Genomic DNA, 14,801 nt, shown 5'->3' on the forward strand with positions numbered 1-14,801 from the left:
AAGCCCTAGCAATACTTGAATGGGATGGCCATTTACGTTTTCCAAGTACGGTATAGTAAAGACACGATTGCACAAGGAAATAATTCATAATGAGACTTCCACGAATACGTTCAAGTACATGTATCAAATATCCGAACTGGTTTTATTAGTTATCCTGAACGCATTAATCATCTGGCTCAATAAACCTTGACGATCACTAACGTGGATTGATAATAAAGAAATATTGAGAGAATATCGCGGAACACTCGTATCAAGCTGATGAACTCATCTGAATCTATTTTTAGTACCATGAGGAAGAAAACCAAGTGAGAGGAACCAGATTCTCCATAAAAAAGATGGAAATCATCTCACAAGTGGCAATTAATGTTTATCATGATTGCCAGACTAATCGGGGAGAATATTAGACCCGGAAGGCGCATTTTATTTATTTAAGTCAACCAATGTAAAATTTATTGGGGAAGAATTGAGTAGAGGTGTAATATGCCGGGGGCGGTGAATTTGTTTCAAGAAGCGAAATTGGTGCAAAATTGGTGCAAAATTAGAAATGTCTCCATTTGCACTTGCTGTAGAATCACTCATGTTTGAGGTTTCCAGGTTCCAAGTCTAAAACAAGATTTCTCCAAGATATCAAACAGTTCAACCTTACAACATCTCCTTCTAGCTGTATACATTGACGAATTAGTCCACTTAAACTCACTTCAAAACGTACCCCACAAGGGTTTAATGGTACTTGTCAGGAGCCTAAGATCTTGAGCCACTCATAAAATGTCATAGCTCCCAGCCAGACATCGTTGATAAACCGCCACAAATTCAACTGGTGTTTTCAAACCCTTCCGGCATTTCATGGCGTTATAAACTAACTTGAAAATGAAAGGTGTCAGGATCAATGATAGCTATGTTTCATCACAGCCTTAAGCTCAAGAGAATTTGAGAAAATTCAGACGAGGCGCTGTTGAATTTGAACAAATTGTGCCAATTTCTACTTGAATAACTGAAATTATTTTATCTGTAAGTTTCTTCACTTTAACCGGGGAAAATGCTTTGTAGGTGATAGAAATGAGTTCTCAACACTAATGAGTCAGAATATTGAATTGGCTTGTAACACGTACCAAGAAAGGTCCAACAATTAGGAAAGATAATTGAATTTCCACGGAGCACGTTCCCTGCCACATGCACACACGGAAAATGCTGTACACGTGTCACATTGTTTGGATTTAACCTTTAAATGCTTGGAAGAAATGAACGAGAGAGTCTCACGATATTACTTACAATCACGAGCGTTGAAAGGGCGATCGTGAAAAACTGGTCATCGCAAGACAAGCAATAGGTCTTGAGCGTATTCATGAAATATGAGCTATCCGAAACTGTTGTCAAGCAATATATTGTGGTCAAGATTAATTCACCAATAAACCCTTTCAGGACAGGCAAGTCATTTGTATTCCATGTGTTGCTGAATACTAAAATCAGACAAAATGTCAGCATACCTTTTGGCATGGGGCTCTGTCCACAGCAATTGTCCAAAGCTGTTTCAGCTTGAGGACTTTGAATCAACACTGCGGTTGGCAAAAGTTTGAACAGAATTTCCAGATATCGCATCCCTCTATGGGAGGACAACATACTTCTGAACAACTATTGCAATTTGCCACCGATCGGCAAGGGTTAAATCATTAAAGTGAGATAAGAAACTAGACAGCGGCCAAATGACATTAGGAATTCCTTGAGGATTTGATGAAGGAACTGGTAAAAAATGCGTCTACAAGAACACTAATGCTACTCTCAGAAAGACTTGGACAAAAATGTAGCAGAAGAAGACACAATGGTTCCGTCATCTCCCTTGAGGATAATTTCAATGTTTTTTAGACATTCTGAGATTGACGTCCGCCTCGGAATAAACCGTGTAATGGAGCTTTTCGCTCTCCTTTGCAGCAGAGAGAGAGTTGCAAGCTGGGGAACAGAGAGATATTTTGAAGCTGTTGTATGGATTGGTCAGAAGGCAAAATCAACACATTTTAGGCTTGACACAACATGGTAGCCATTTGGGGTTTTCTCAACCAACTTGGATGCAAGGAAAAGTGCAGATCCCACCTCTGAAAGAGGCTGTTTTGGATGACATACTCTGAGAAAAAAAAGGTATATTTTCTTGGTTGTCTACAACCGAAGGGGCCAACAGGCCATAAAAGTCAAGGAGACACAAGTGAGTAGAGAGAGTCACAAGCACGCGACACGGTCTCCGCCTCCGAACAATTATGGAAAAACATGCCTTCCTCAAGATATCAATAAAACATCCTAGCCTAATGGACAAAAAATACCACAGAACTAGAGAAGGAATGTCTTACTGTAAGTGGGTATCACAAGGCACATACTGAATTCACTTTTTTATCAGCTAAGGTTATAAAGATCATCATGGCGGGTATCTCAGGACCAAATGGGAGAATGAATTTGTCAGAGACTTGTGAGAAAAAGGTGTGAACCAATAAAGTCTGTCCCATTTTTCAACACTCTCTGACTTTTTTTTGTCACCAGGCCGGGCTACTATGCTTCGTGCCTAAGACCTTCATGTAGCAATTTTCTCTGTCTGCATTTTTCCCTTTTTGAACAGACCAGATGAGATGTCACAATCCTACCTTATCACATAGTCTGCGCTGATTCCTGCTATAATACCTCCCTACACGTTTACGCTTCCTTCTGAATGGACGGCGCATCACAACAAAGTCCAACAGTACCATCCTGGAATATCCCAAACTTATCAAACCGAAAAACCCAGTACCAGAAACCTCAACTAGACCAATGTTTTGCAAGTACAGATTTGACCCTTTTCATAATACTTCAATCTGAACAACTAATTGAAACAGGCCTATTTGAATACCAACCAATCAAATTAAAGTATAGATGAGTAAACATCCTTTATGATGACAGGGAATTATTTCCTGTTACTTCAAGTTCAACTAATTCCCATTTCCTGTGGAAATGTGATTTTATTAGTTCATACCTACCCAGGTCAGACTTTTGCATATGTACTCATATCGGATCTACCCGAGGAATTATTTAACTAATTACATTAGAAAATAACCAGCCAGTTCACAAGGCTACGTCCAGGCGGCGCCCCTGTACAGCCCATCAACCGTGCAAGCCGCCATATTGCCAGTACTTTTTACTCAAGCAACTCAAGTAAGTCCCGTTGCTGTGGGGACGGACGGGTGGGCAGTCTGACCTGGGTAGGTATGAACTAATAAAATCACATTTCCACAGGAAATGGGAATTTTATGTCGTTCATACTCTACCCAGGTCAGACTTTTGCATCGAATACCAACAACCTAAGGAAGGTGGGTAAACGTGACTTACCATGTAGCGACGTGAACTGTCTCCAAGCCGCATAGCAGAACCCAACGGGTGAGACCGGGATAACCAGACCAAAGAGAAATGGGGATGCTCATGGCTCAACGGTCAGGCCACCATATAAAAGAATAATGGAAAGGCCCTAAGGTTATCAACTACCCCCTAGAGTAAGGTAGCACATCGCATGGTACTTGCTCAGCACACACCTCGCCAAAAGAATGTGTGGACTTAAGAGGGTAACCACCCTCTGCGTGCGGGGACAACCCACAAAGTCTAGGCGGCTCAACCTAAGACATCCGGACGGGGCACATGCACAGGGGAACCACGTCCCGGCATGAATGTCCGCACCTCCCCCCCATCTTTAGAGGGAAGGACGGAGAATCCGGAGTGAGGAGTCCGGCGGGTAGGCTAGGCAGGGAGAACCTAGACTACGTGCTGAGCAGCGACGATTGGACCGAGAGACAGCATACCGTCAGTCATCACGGAACAATCGCGCATATAATGTTGGGAGAAAGTGGAGTGAGAACTCCACGTCGCCGCCTCCAAGACCTCGTTCAAGGCGACTCCCCTATATTCGGCCCATGAAGTCGAGATGGCACGAATCTCGTGGGCCGTCACGGAACCCAGGCGGCGAAGCTCCGGAGACTGAAGAGTCATGGAGTAGGTCTGCCGGATGGTGGCCACCAACCATCTGGCGACCGTGGCGGGCGCAATCTCCCGTGTGAATCCCTCGCGATAAGACAGAAAAAGACGCTTTCTGCCGAGACGGACGGCAGGGTCTTTGGTCTTATCGACATAGAACCTCAAGGCCCGGACGGGGCAGAGAGTTCTATCCGGGAGGTCTCGAGAGACCACCCTGGAAAGGGATGGAATAAGAACCGGGCGCCTGGAGGTGGAAGGCGCCTGGTTCTTCGCAATAAAGCCTGGGACAAATTCTAGGACCGCGCCCCTCTCATTGAAGGCTAGCTTGTCAAAAGCTAGGGCATGGAGCTCGGACCGTCTCTGGGCCGTAGCTAAGGCCACCAAGAAGACGGTCTTAAAGGTAAGATGCTTCCTATCTGCTAGGTGCAAGGGCTCGAATGGAAATCTCATAAGAGCCCGTAACACCACCGAGAGATCCCACTTGGGGACGCAATGTAAGGAGCGGGGACGCTCCAGAGACATGTTGCGAAGCAACGATGACAAGGCGTCGTCCCAAGCCGGTTGCCAGGAGCCTGTCAGTCTAAGGGTGACGGCAATGGCAGAGCGATAGCCCTTAACCCCCTGGACCGAAAACTTCCGAACCGTAAACAAAAAGTTTAGGAAATCGAGGAAGTTGGGAAGAGTGGGAGCGATCGGAGAAACTCCGTGCTCTCCGCACCAGTCTCGAAAGACGAGCCACTTACTGTCGTATGATGTAAGGGTAGACTGTCTCTGAGGCTGAGCGACTTTTCGGATAACGTCCTCCGAAAAGCCTCTCTCTCGGAGGAAATGCCCGATAGTCTCCAGGCGTGAAGCCTGTAGAAAGAAGGGTCCTGATGGTAGACCCGGCCTATCGGGTGATATAGCAGGCGGTCCCACTCCGGCAATCTGCGGGGGTGGTCCGTCAGGAGCTCCAGCAACACCGGGAACCAAGCTTGGTTCGGCCAACAAGGGGCGATCAGGCAAAGCCTGACGCGCGATGAGGCCACTTTGTTCAGAACCGGCAGCAACAGAGGGGTTGGCGGGAATGCATAAGCATTGAGGCCGTCCCAGGAGGCCGACAGGCTGTCTACTCCCAAGGCCTCGTCGTCCGGGAGAGGGGAGTAATACAGGGTGAATCTCTTGTTGAGGCGAGTGGCGAAAAGGTCCACAATCGGCGCATCCCACATCCCGGCCAGCCGGGACACAATCTCCTGATGGAGGGTCCACTCGGTCTGGACTAAGCGATCGGCTCTGGAGAGAGCATCCGCCAGGATGTTCCTCTTGCCGGGGATGTGACGGGGGAAGAGCTGGATGTCCAGCCGACGACAAAATTGTAGGAGGTCCCATGTCAGACGACACAGAGTGTCGGACCTCGTTCCCCCTTGTCTCCGAATATAGGCGACGACAGTCGAGTTGTCGGAGAACAGAGATACCCTGTGACCCCGTAACCGGGACGAAAAGGCCTTCACGGCTAGGATGACAGCCTGCATTTCGAGAATATTGATCGAAAGGCGAGACTCCTCCCCTGACCACGTGCCCTTGGTGGTCAGGTCGCCCTCGTTCAGGTGAGCCCCCCATCCGAAGAGGGAGGCGTCCGTGAAGAGGGACATCTGGGGGGGTAACGGACGGAGCTGCACCCCGCGGAGGAGCTCCGTCCCCGTCCCCCAGAACCTCCAAACGTCCTCCAGTAGCATGGAAGGGAGTGCTACTGCTCGATCGAGTGGGTCCGAGAAGGGGCGCCAACTCGAGAGTAGGAGGAGCTGGAGGGGGCGCATATACAGGCGACCGAGAGGAACCTGGTCCGCCGCCGAATTGAGCAGGCCCAGCAGGGACAGGAACTGTCTGGCTGTGGCGCTGTCTCGACGACGGAAAGCCCGAATCAGAGACCGGATCTTGGTGACCCGGTCCTGAGGTGGGGACATGAGGCCCTCTCTGGTACGGAAACGTACTCCCACGAAGACAAAATCCTGAGACGGGTCTAGCTCGGATTTTTCTAAGTTTGTTATCCACCCGGCCTGGGTCGCCGTCTTGAGCAAGAACCGAGTCTGCTTGAGAAGACGGGGACGGGATTGGCAACGCAGCAGCCAGTCGTCTAAGTAGCAATGGAGCTTGAAGCCCAAGGCGTGAAACGGGGCGGCGAACGCCCTGACGACGGTTGTGAAAATAAGCGGAGCGGAAGCCAGGCCGAAAGGCAAGGCCTGAAACTGATAAATTTTGCCTTCGAAGTAAAAGCGAAGGAAATGTTGAAAGTCTGGATGGACTGGGATGTGAAAATACGCATCCTGCAAGTCCATGGAGACGGCCCAATCGTCGGGCTGCACCGCTGTTGCCACTGACCTTGTTGTTTCCATCCTGAAACTGGGTACCCTGAGGAACCGGTTCAGGCTGGACAGGTCTATGACCAATCTCCATTTTCCCGACTTCTTCGGAACCAAGAAGATGTGGCTGTAAAAGCCCGGGGAGGAGTGGTCTTCCACCACCGTGACAGCCTCCTTCTGGAGGAGGGAGTTGACCTCGGACCGAAGGGCTTCGGCCCTGGCCGGGTCCACGGGGGGTAATACCGGGTGGGGAGTCGATGTCGTTGGGGGAGGATGGGCAAAATCGAGGCGAACCCCGTGCCGGAGCATGTCCGGGACTGGGGAGCCTTTTTGACACCATCCGACCCAAAAGGCTGCGAAATGGCGCAGTCGGCCCCCAACGACAGAGTCCGAGGGAGTGTCGCCTATTAGCGCCCGAGGAGAAGGTGACAAGTCACCGACGCCTGCCCCCGCGACCCTTCCGCTGTTGTGGCCGGAAGGGGCGCTTGGGCTGCCCGCCACCTCCGCCCTGACCTGAGGAGCGGTGGCGCTTATTGGAGGGGCGGGCTGGAGCCGCAGCTTCTGTCTGCCCTCGGGGACGAAAAGACCCGGAGGAGCCCTGCGAGGCCGAGGGCCCACGAGAGGCCGACGCACCCCGGGGGCGTCTAAACTCCGGCTGACGTCCCCGGCCCGCGGACCATGAAGAGGAACGCGGGTGGGGGGCCTGTCTGGGGGGAGCAGGGTCCCCCTCACGACTCTTATCCGACTCGCGCTGAGCCCCTAAGGTATCAGGCAGCGAATCGTGGAATAAGAAGGGACCGCCCAAAGGGGCGGTCCGCAAGGCCCCGCGCAGAAACTGGGCGCGGACCACACTCAGCCCCTCGATGAGGAGGTCCCGGCGCTTCAGCACCGCGTTGGCTGCTTGTTTGGCAGCTAAGTCACTGGCATGTTGCAGTGACTGCTGTAAGGACATAGCCAGGATGCGTTGCTCATCCGTGGCGTCCGCAGCCAACGACCTGGACAGGGCACAGAGCGTCAAGTCGGCGTACGATAACACCGACTGCGTCTCCTTGGCCAGGGCCTCATCGTTCTTGGCATCCCTCATAGGAGCAGACGTGAGGACTTTCGGAACGACCAACCCGGCGAGCTGCACATCATCCCTCAAGGGGATGAGTGAGACCGGGTCAGTCCCCGACGGCGATACTCTATAGTATTCTGGCCTATACGAAGGACTGTGAGGGGAAGTGGCCGTGAAGCGCTTCCCCGCCTTCGTCCAGGCTCCCGGTCCAGTCGACGGCAAAGTCGAGACCAGGGAGCGCTGGTGGCCCCCGCAGGACGGCGCCGTGTCCCTAAGCGTTGAATCGAGCCAATGAGAGGCTCTGATCAAGGCAGGGGAGGGGGGCAACTCATCGAGTGCCCGGTCCGGCACGGCAGCCAAGTCCGGCTCGTCGGCATCCCCGAAAAGATCGAAGGGAGCACGGCCGAGCGCGGGGTTGACCGGCGGGAGAGGACAATGCTCGGTCGGCACGAACTGCCGGACGAGCGCGCGAAGATCGCGCATCCCAGCCACAATGGTGGGGTCCTCTGTTCCAGAGGGGCAGTCAGCCTGAGGGGCCTGCCCGATGGAAGATTGCGACTCATCGAATTGATAGTCGACCTCCATGGGGACTTGGGGCAGCTCAAAGGCCACTGGTCTCCCGGCCTGCTGCTGAGGGGCCCTATCTGAGAGATTTTTGGTCTCCAGATGGGCAGCCAAACTCTGCAGGACCTGACGCTGCTGGGCCGTAAGGCCCGGTGCGATAGGCCGGGGATCCTGTCTGGACATACCTGGGGCAGGCAGGGATGGCGGGGGGCTACTCACCACAAAGGGGGTGGAGCTCAGACCCGCAGAGCCAGACAGGGAGGGACGGGGTCGCACCGGCGAAATCGTGGGGCGAACCCTCCCGACGTCCGGACAGACCCTAGGGTCTCTAGAACGGACGTAATGCCCCATTGTCGCACCCCTACCCCAGGGGGGTAGGTCACCTCCGTGCGAGACAAGAGGGGGCGGCAGAACAGGGGGGGTGACGCCCGAGTCTGCAGTAACCCACGGGGAGGCGGTCGACGTCCTCAGAAGGGGACGGAAATTGGGGTGAGCCGCCTGCCAGGCCTCATAACCCGATGGGATACGCCCCGTCGCCTCAGAGCGGTCAGATGTGACGGTGTGATCTGACGAGACAGTCACAACCGAAGACACTGCCGGAGGCACATCCAACCCGGAGGAGGACGGGGGACGACCCAATGCCGCAGCAGGGGGGTCCCGACGGGGGAGGGCGGAGGAAACCCGGCCAGGTGGGGGCTTAGACGTGACTAAGGACTCCACGGCCGGTAGCCGGAGGAGTTCCTGAATCAGGAGGTCTGCCTCCAGCGGGGTATGCTCCACGCCCAGGGGATCGGGACGCAAAGCGTCCAGAGTCCCGCTCACTTCGACCCCCTGTGAAAGGGGGGAGGAGCCAATCTCCCTAGGGGGCGCCCCGATGAGGGGGTCACCGGCGCTCAACCTAGGAGAGAACCCGGGGGGCACACCTCCGAATGGAGGGTGCCCGGCCCGAGCCCCGGAGTCGGGCGCCGAAACGGCGCCAGAGCTCTGGGGGCCTCGCCCCCGCTGAGAAGAAACAGCGGAGGGGGACTTAGAAGAGGCCGCACCAGACTTTCTGGGGCCTCTCCGGGTCGGCTTCTGCTTCTTCGACGGCCGAGGGGCCGGAGAAGCAGAAGGCAGCGTCCCGGCAGCGGACGAAACCGCAGTCGCCGAGTCCGACGGGGCGGACTGGCGAGCCGGGGACGAACCGGGACGGGGACTAATAATCCCCGATACACCGGCACCCGGGCACCTGAATACCCAGAAGGGTAACAGGCCCAATAAGAGGGCTGGAAAGCCCAATAAGGACAAGAAGGACGCTAACAAGAGCGGCAGAGCCAGCATCTTGAGAGGCCACACAAAGAAAGTGAACGATAAGAAAAACTTGGATTTATTTGGTCACGTGACCGGAGCCTGGAGCGAGAAAAATTTTTGGGAGAACGGCGAAGAAAAAGCGTTCTAAGTGACGAATTCAGAGAAAGATGGGTAAAGGAATGGTCTCACCCGCTTCCTGAAATCGGCAGCTCCAAAACGGACGTCCGGGGGAGGATCCTTCTCAATACTGTCGCGGGGGAATCAACGCAAACAGCAGCAGAAACTCGGTGCTTGTGATACAAGGCGCCGAGGAAAAAGTACTGGCAATATGGCGGCTTGCACGGTTGATGGGCTGTACAGGGGCGCCGCCTGGACGTAGCCTTGTGAACTGGCTGGTTATTTTCTAATGTAATTAGTTAAATAATTCCTCGGGTAGATCCGATATGAGTACATATGCAAAAGTCTGACCTGGGTAGAGTATGAACGACATAAAATCAGTCTATCACAGATCTACTCAAGTGGGACAAGAAGAATACAAAAGTTGGGAGGACATATGTAGGCCTCTGCCAATCTTGCTTCCGAAAATGGTCAATTGCTGACAGGACAATCATTCTTTGATACACAAGATACACATTTTGTGCCAGTTCTTCATACCTGAAGCCCAACTCCTCTTCATCCAACTGATTTTCAGATCGAGCAACCGTATGGTCCCTCTAATCTTACCCACCCAAAAAACATTTTTCAGGAGACATACCTGTCACATTTGCACTGTCAGCAATAAAGCCATGATCTTGGTCAACATCAACAAACAGCATTTGCACACACAAATATCGAATTGGGAAAACAGCCAATATCAAAAGGGGACTTGTCAACAAAGCTGCATCTTTGACATCTAATGTTGCCTCCTACATGTCTTTTATGGCACTTTGCCGTCGGACTTCCTGAGTGTCAATCATGAATATTATCAGGCAGGAAGCATCAGTAAGTGATTGTCTTCCACTCAGAGAACATCCGCTCTTACGTCATTGCAACAAGGGACAACTAACAACGAGCCATGTACTACGGTACTACCCAGGAAGTCTCCAACTACAAATCAGGCCAAATGGTGTCACCTTGCAGGACCAACTGTACAGAGGCGGGGAAATGGACCACCAAGTACATTCGACAGGATTGACTAAGCAAGGAGTGAATGGGAAGACAACATCCATCATTTTTATCACGTGGTTAGTATTCAGTTTTGCATGCGATTTTCCAGCAAACCAATCCCAGATCAGGGTTGTCCTCATGAAATTTTCTCTGGACATGACCACAACCAGACTCACCTCATGGAAGTGGTTAACGCTGGAATTGCAGGAATTACATGCCGACCAGAAAGTAATGTGCACCCAGGGACTGACTTGATGGTGATAATCGACAGATGTGCCAGGGGTGAATATGAGGCCGCCATGAATTTTGAATCGGTCAATGACTCTCACAATAAGAGTGCACGGAAGCCATTTTCATCCCAAATGTCATCAACAGTCTTCAGCAAACTAATCACATGGATCAAAGGCATAATGAGAAACAGCCATTTTTTAGCCGAAAAGTATAACCACGACTATCATCCATCAAAAAAAGTACCCCATAAGATACTAATTAATGAAGATAATTAGCTTTTCTGATAATCAGATCAGTACATGTTCCTGAGCTGCATAAATGTCATATAAAAACAGAAAGTTGAATACTTTGACTGCAAGTCAAAATGCATAGGCCTGACGGAGTTCATTTGGAAATTTAACTATAATTATAATGTTATGAATACTTCCTGCTCAAAGCCAATACTAAGATACACAATACCTTTGGGTCTGTCTCAGGTTAATTAACCTCTACTTGCACTGGCCTTCTATGCTATCTGCTTACCAATTAATTAAACTACCTTAATACCATTGCATGTCACATGCAAAGCTTATTAGTCCATGACAGGCAATATTGAAACTATAATTAACTATTCACTCCGCCTTAGAAAGTATGTAAGCTGCATGCTTAATACACAGACACAATTTGAGCTATCAACTATTTCTGCTGAGCCATAAATGTCACAAAGATGTCAGCATCACACAAAATAAAGTGATCAAATCACCCATAATCTACCGCTGAGCGCTAGCTCCGAAAAGTCAATTGCGTATTCCTCTGGGCCACATCCAACATGGTATTTCTTCCCAAACGTCAACACCTAGTTTACAGATCACCACATTTGCGTCACTTGATAGTTGGTGACGCAGACAATGAAACCAGGCAGGTCGATACCCTAAATCTGCCGAATTTGTAAGTCAAATTCCTGCCGAGCGCTTTATATCCGAGGGATTAGTTTTTCTAGGGGCATTGGTATGCGGGACGTGATCACCCAGTAAATGATTGGTATGCTATCCATAATTGGCGGTGGCATCAGTTTGCTAGGATGATGGCGCGGTGGTATTTACCGCCGAGATCGATTATGATAGATTGTTGGAAGAATACTGATTTCGGGACTGATATCACACCACTCTGTTGACACTCTATGATTGGTTGAGGTAACGTTGTGATTTTCTTTGTGGACATGAAACGAAGAAGCATATCACTGGTTTGATGCCAACATCTTTGATCTAAACAACCAGCCAGCAATTTGTTCTCTCGTAAAACATGATGTTTTCCTACAGAGCTAGTAAAGTGTACGTACCACTATCATATCTGACGGTTCCAATACGAGGCACTCATTGGGACGACGGTTACTCGTGGCAGTGCGTTTGCCAAAGCTGCAAAGAAATAGAAAAGACTTTTGTTTAAAATATGCCAAATTCATAAACTGAGAAGAACAGAACAATTTCATAAACCAAGGCTGCGAGTAGTTTCAGCTACAAAAGAAAGATCTGAGCCTGTGAAAACTACCTGAAAATGAAAATAAGATTATTGCATTACAGCAAGACTAAAGAAAGGGCTGGCTTTGATACCATCATACAATGCAAGAACAGCTGATCGAAATGAAACCTCAAGTGCAGATGACAAGTCCAGATGACTTGCAAGAATTGAACAACCCTCACCTTTGTTCTGAATCAATTGGGTGAAGCAATTTTGTTGCAAAATTCCAATACAACAAACCGGCTCTGCAGATCAACGAGACCTTTCACCGTCTAGCTAACACTATAAACTATGCATGAAAGTGTTAGGTCTCGCAAATTTATTGTACGAGGTGCCATTCGTCACTGGGATGGCGTTATTGACCATGCTCTTAAACCTCCAAGTAATGTTGTCTATTAGGAAACCCGGGAGCCTTGACAGTTATGTTGGGTGACGAAATGCTAGCAAGAAGGTACTAGAAGTCTTCAATGGACAGCCAAAATGCTCCAGAGGGTAGAGGAATTCTTACCAGCTTGGACTCCCAGCTTGATAGCGACTTGAAGCTGCCTGTTCAGGGGGGTCACGGTGAGACAATCATGAAGTCTCGGGAGGGATGATTCACCTAACTAGACATTGATTGACAGGCTCTATTAGATTACTGGCTCATCTTCAGAATAATCGAAGAGTTGGCCGGGATAGAATCTGTGCAGAGATCGGGCCAGTTTGTAAGCGGATACCGGAGGTGTCATTTGGGAACATCATTTTAAGTTTCAGTCTTAGTTTGATATTCTACAAGTAGATATAAGAACATTTACAAAATGTAGGAATTTGAACATGATCCCTCAACTTGAACATCAAGATTTGAGATATTCTTGATTGATTTATTTGAGTACCCGAACCACTAGCTTTGTATGGGGTGAAACTTAATGCAGTCAGCGGCAACATCCACATTAGATTTGCTTTTCAAAGCAGGGTCGTTCATACCGGTATCAATGTTGTCACACCCCAAGTACGACAATGTCACAGATTCATTCAACATGAATTTCAGCTTTCAGTTCAACATGGAAATTGCCACAACAGGCAAAAAATAAATATCCAAATTGGAAAATTATGGAACTTGAACAGTTCCAACCACATTGGAAACCTGAACTACAGGTGCCATGAAATAATTAGGTGATTATCGAACTCCTACAGCTATTGGTATCAGCAAGATGGTGAAAAACACAACAACACGTTTAGTGAGCACATTTTCCAATAATCTTTGCCACAGGGGACACAGAAGCAATAGTTTTGGCTGATACCCTACACATATCAATTCCTTATATAGTGTGTTTTAGTTTTTTGATTCACCAGGCGGAAAGCTGGCTCGTGGTAGAAGATGTGGTTGCATGGTCTAGTTTCAATGTCAGGATCGGTACAAAGTAGACCGTTAGCCAAACTATCACACTGATGCATTGCATGTACTCCGAGATTGGGCAGGTCAAGCCTATTGGAAAGGAATGAAGAAAATGCTGCCTTCGTGAAGGATGACAATCAAAGGGCACCAAGGAAAAGGGGAGGCAAGAAGGTAATTGCCTCTGTGAATTTCTGACACTGTCTTAGGGAAACTCATAACAACTATACCTTGACCATATGGACATGTCTTGAAATCCAGGTTTAACACATTGGCTGAGGTATTCCATTTGTACATCTGGTGCATTTCAAACATCCTCCGGCTGAGGAATGGAAGACAACTGGTTTTCAAACCCGATGTACGTCATATCTGTCTACTTTTTGATCAATTCATGGATTACACGTGACCAAGCATAAATTTCCAACTGGAGCTTGATAACACATTAAACTATACTGAGCAGGGTTAAGATGGACATGGGAACAAAATCATCGAGACAGATGGCCGGTTACAGAGTAGGTCACGTAACTCCGACATGTGATCTCTCAACTTGTGACGGTATCTATACCAATGACGTTTCACATTTATAAGTCCATGTCGCCAGCCTTTAGTCTGCTACTAAGTCTGCCTCTATTGTCCCTTTAAGTGTGATGATGAGAAGAATGTGCGATGCAAGACACGGCCAACATCTATGTGCTTCCAGCTCAATGAAATGAATGAAATTGCCTTATCGATCGTTGCTGATGTTTAATTGCCTGGGACCTTCAAGCCGGCCTCTTGTGTATATATTGCAGTTCAGTCACATCTGACCTAAAGTGGCAAGGCTCATTATTTTATTGAAGGCTGTGGCTGATGGCGTCAATTCTAATAAAGGCTTCAGAAATTGGAGCATAGCCTTGACCTCAGGATTAGATCAAAGACCATAGCAGTGAAACTTTGAAGTCAACACCATTCGCCCTACTGGGTCAAGCATTCTGCTTCATCAAGCCCCACATACCCATCTACTAGCAGTCATTTCTGGTAATTACACAATCAGACAAGCGCAAGACAGGAATCTGTGATCGATGCAATGTGCGATCAATATCTACTCAAGGGACGACTGGTTGACCCGGCAGATGAGCAATTACCTCCCTGATAAAAATAGTTAGTTTGCAGGGAACTTTATGTCAGTGGAGACCGGCCCATGACTCAAAGGGTTAAACCAATTGATTCGCCTAAGGTGCACACTGCAGTAGCAGGAAGCAACATCTATGACACCACTCTACATGTAGCATCGTCTTCCCATCTATCTTGTAGAGGGATATTTCCCTTGGGAGCGATCACGAAAGGC

The 14,801-nt window shown here is 49.3% G+C and overlaps 1 protein-coding gene across 15 annotated transcripts in view; it reads right to left on the reverse strand.

The window, feature by feature from the left end:
- LOC135484021 (rap guanine nucleotide exchange factor 6-like) overlaps positions 1-14,801 on the reverse strand; it is a 73,133-nt gene that overhangs the window by 25,016 nt on the left and 33,316 nt on the right. For all 15 annotated transcript variants that reach the window (XR_010446417.1, XM_064765174.1, XM_064765089.1 and 12 more), the window contains one exon: positions 11,924-11,999. Coding sequence is in view for 14 of the 15 variants with exons in the window: in XM_064765174.1 (XP_064621244.1) it covers positions 11,924-11,999 (76 nt within the window). In the remaining variant the exon portion in view is untranslated. The remainder of the gene's footprint in view (positions 1-11,923; positions 12,000-14,801) is intronic.

This window comes from Lineus longissimus, chromosome 1 (genome assembly GCF_910592395.1).
Source record: "Lineus longissimus chromosome 1, tnLinLong1.2, whole genome shotgun sequence".
NCBI classification, from domain to species: Eukaryota; Metazoa; Nemertea; class Pilidiophora; order Heteronemertea; family Lineidae; genus Lineus; species Lineus longissimus.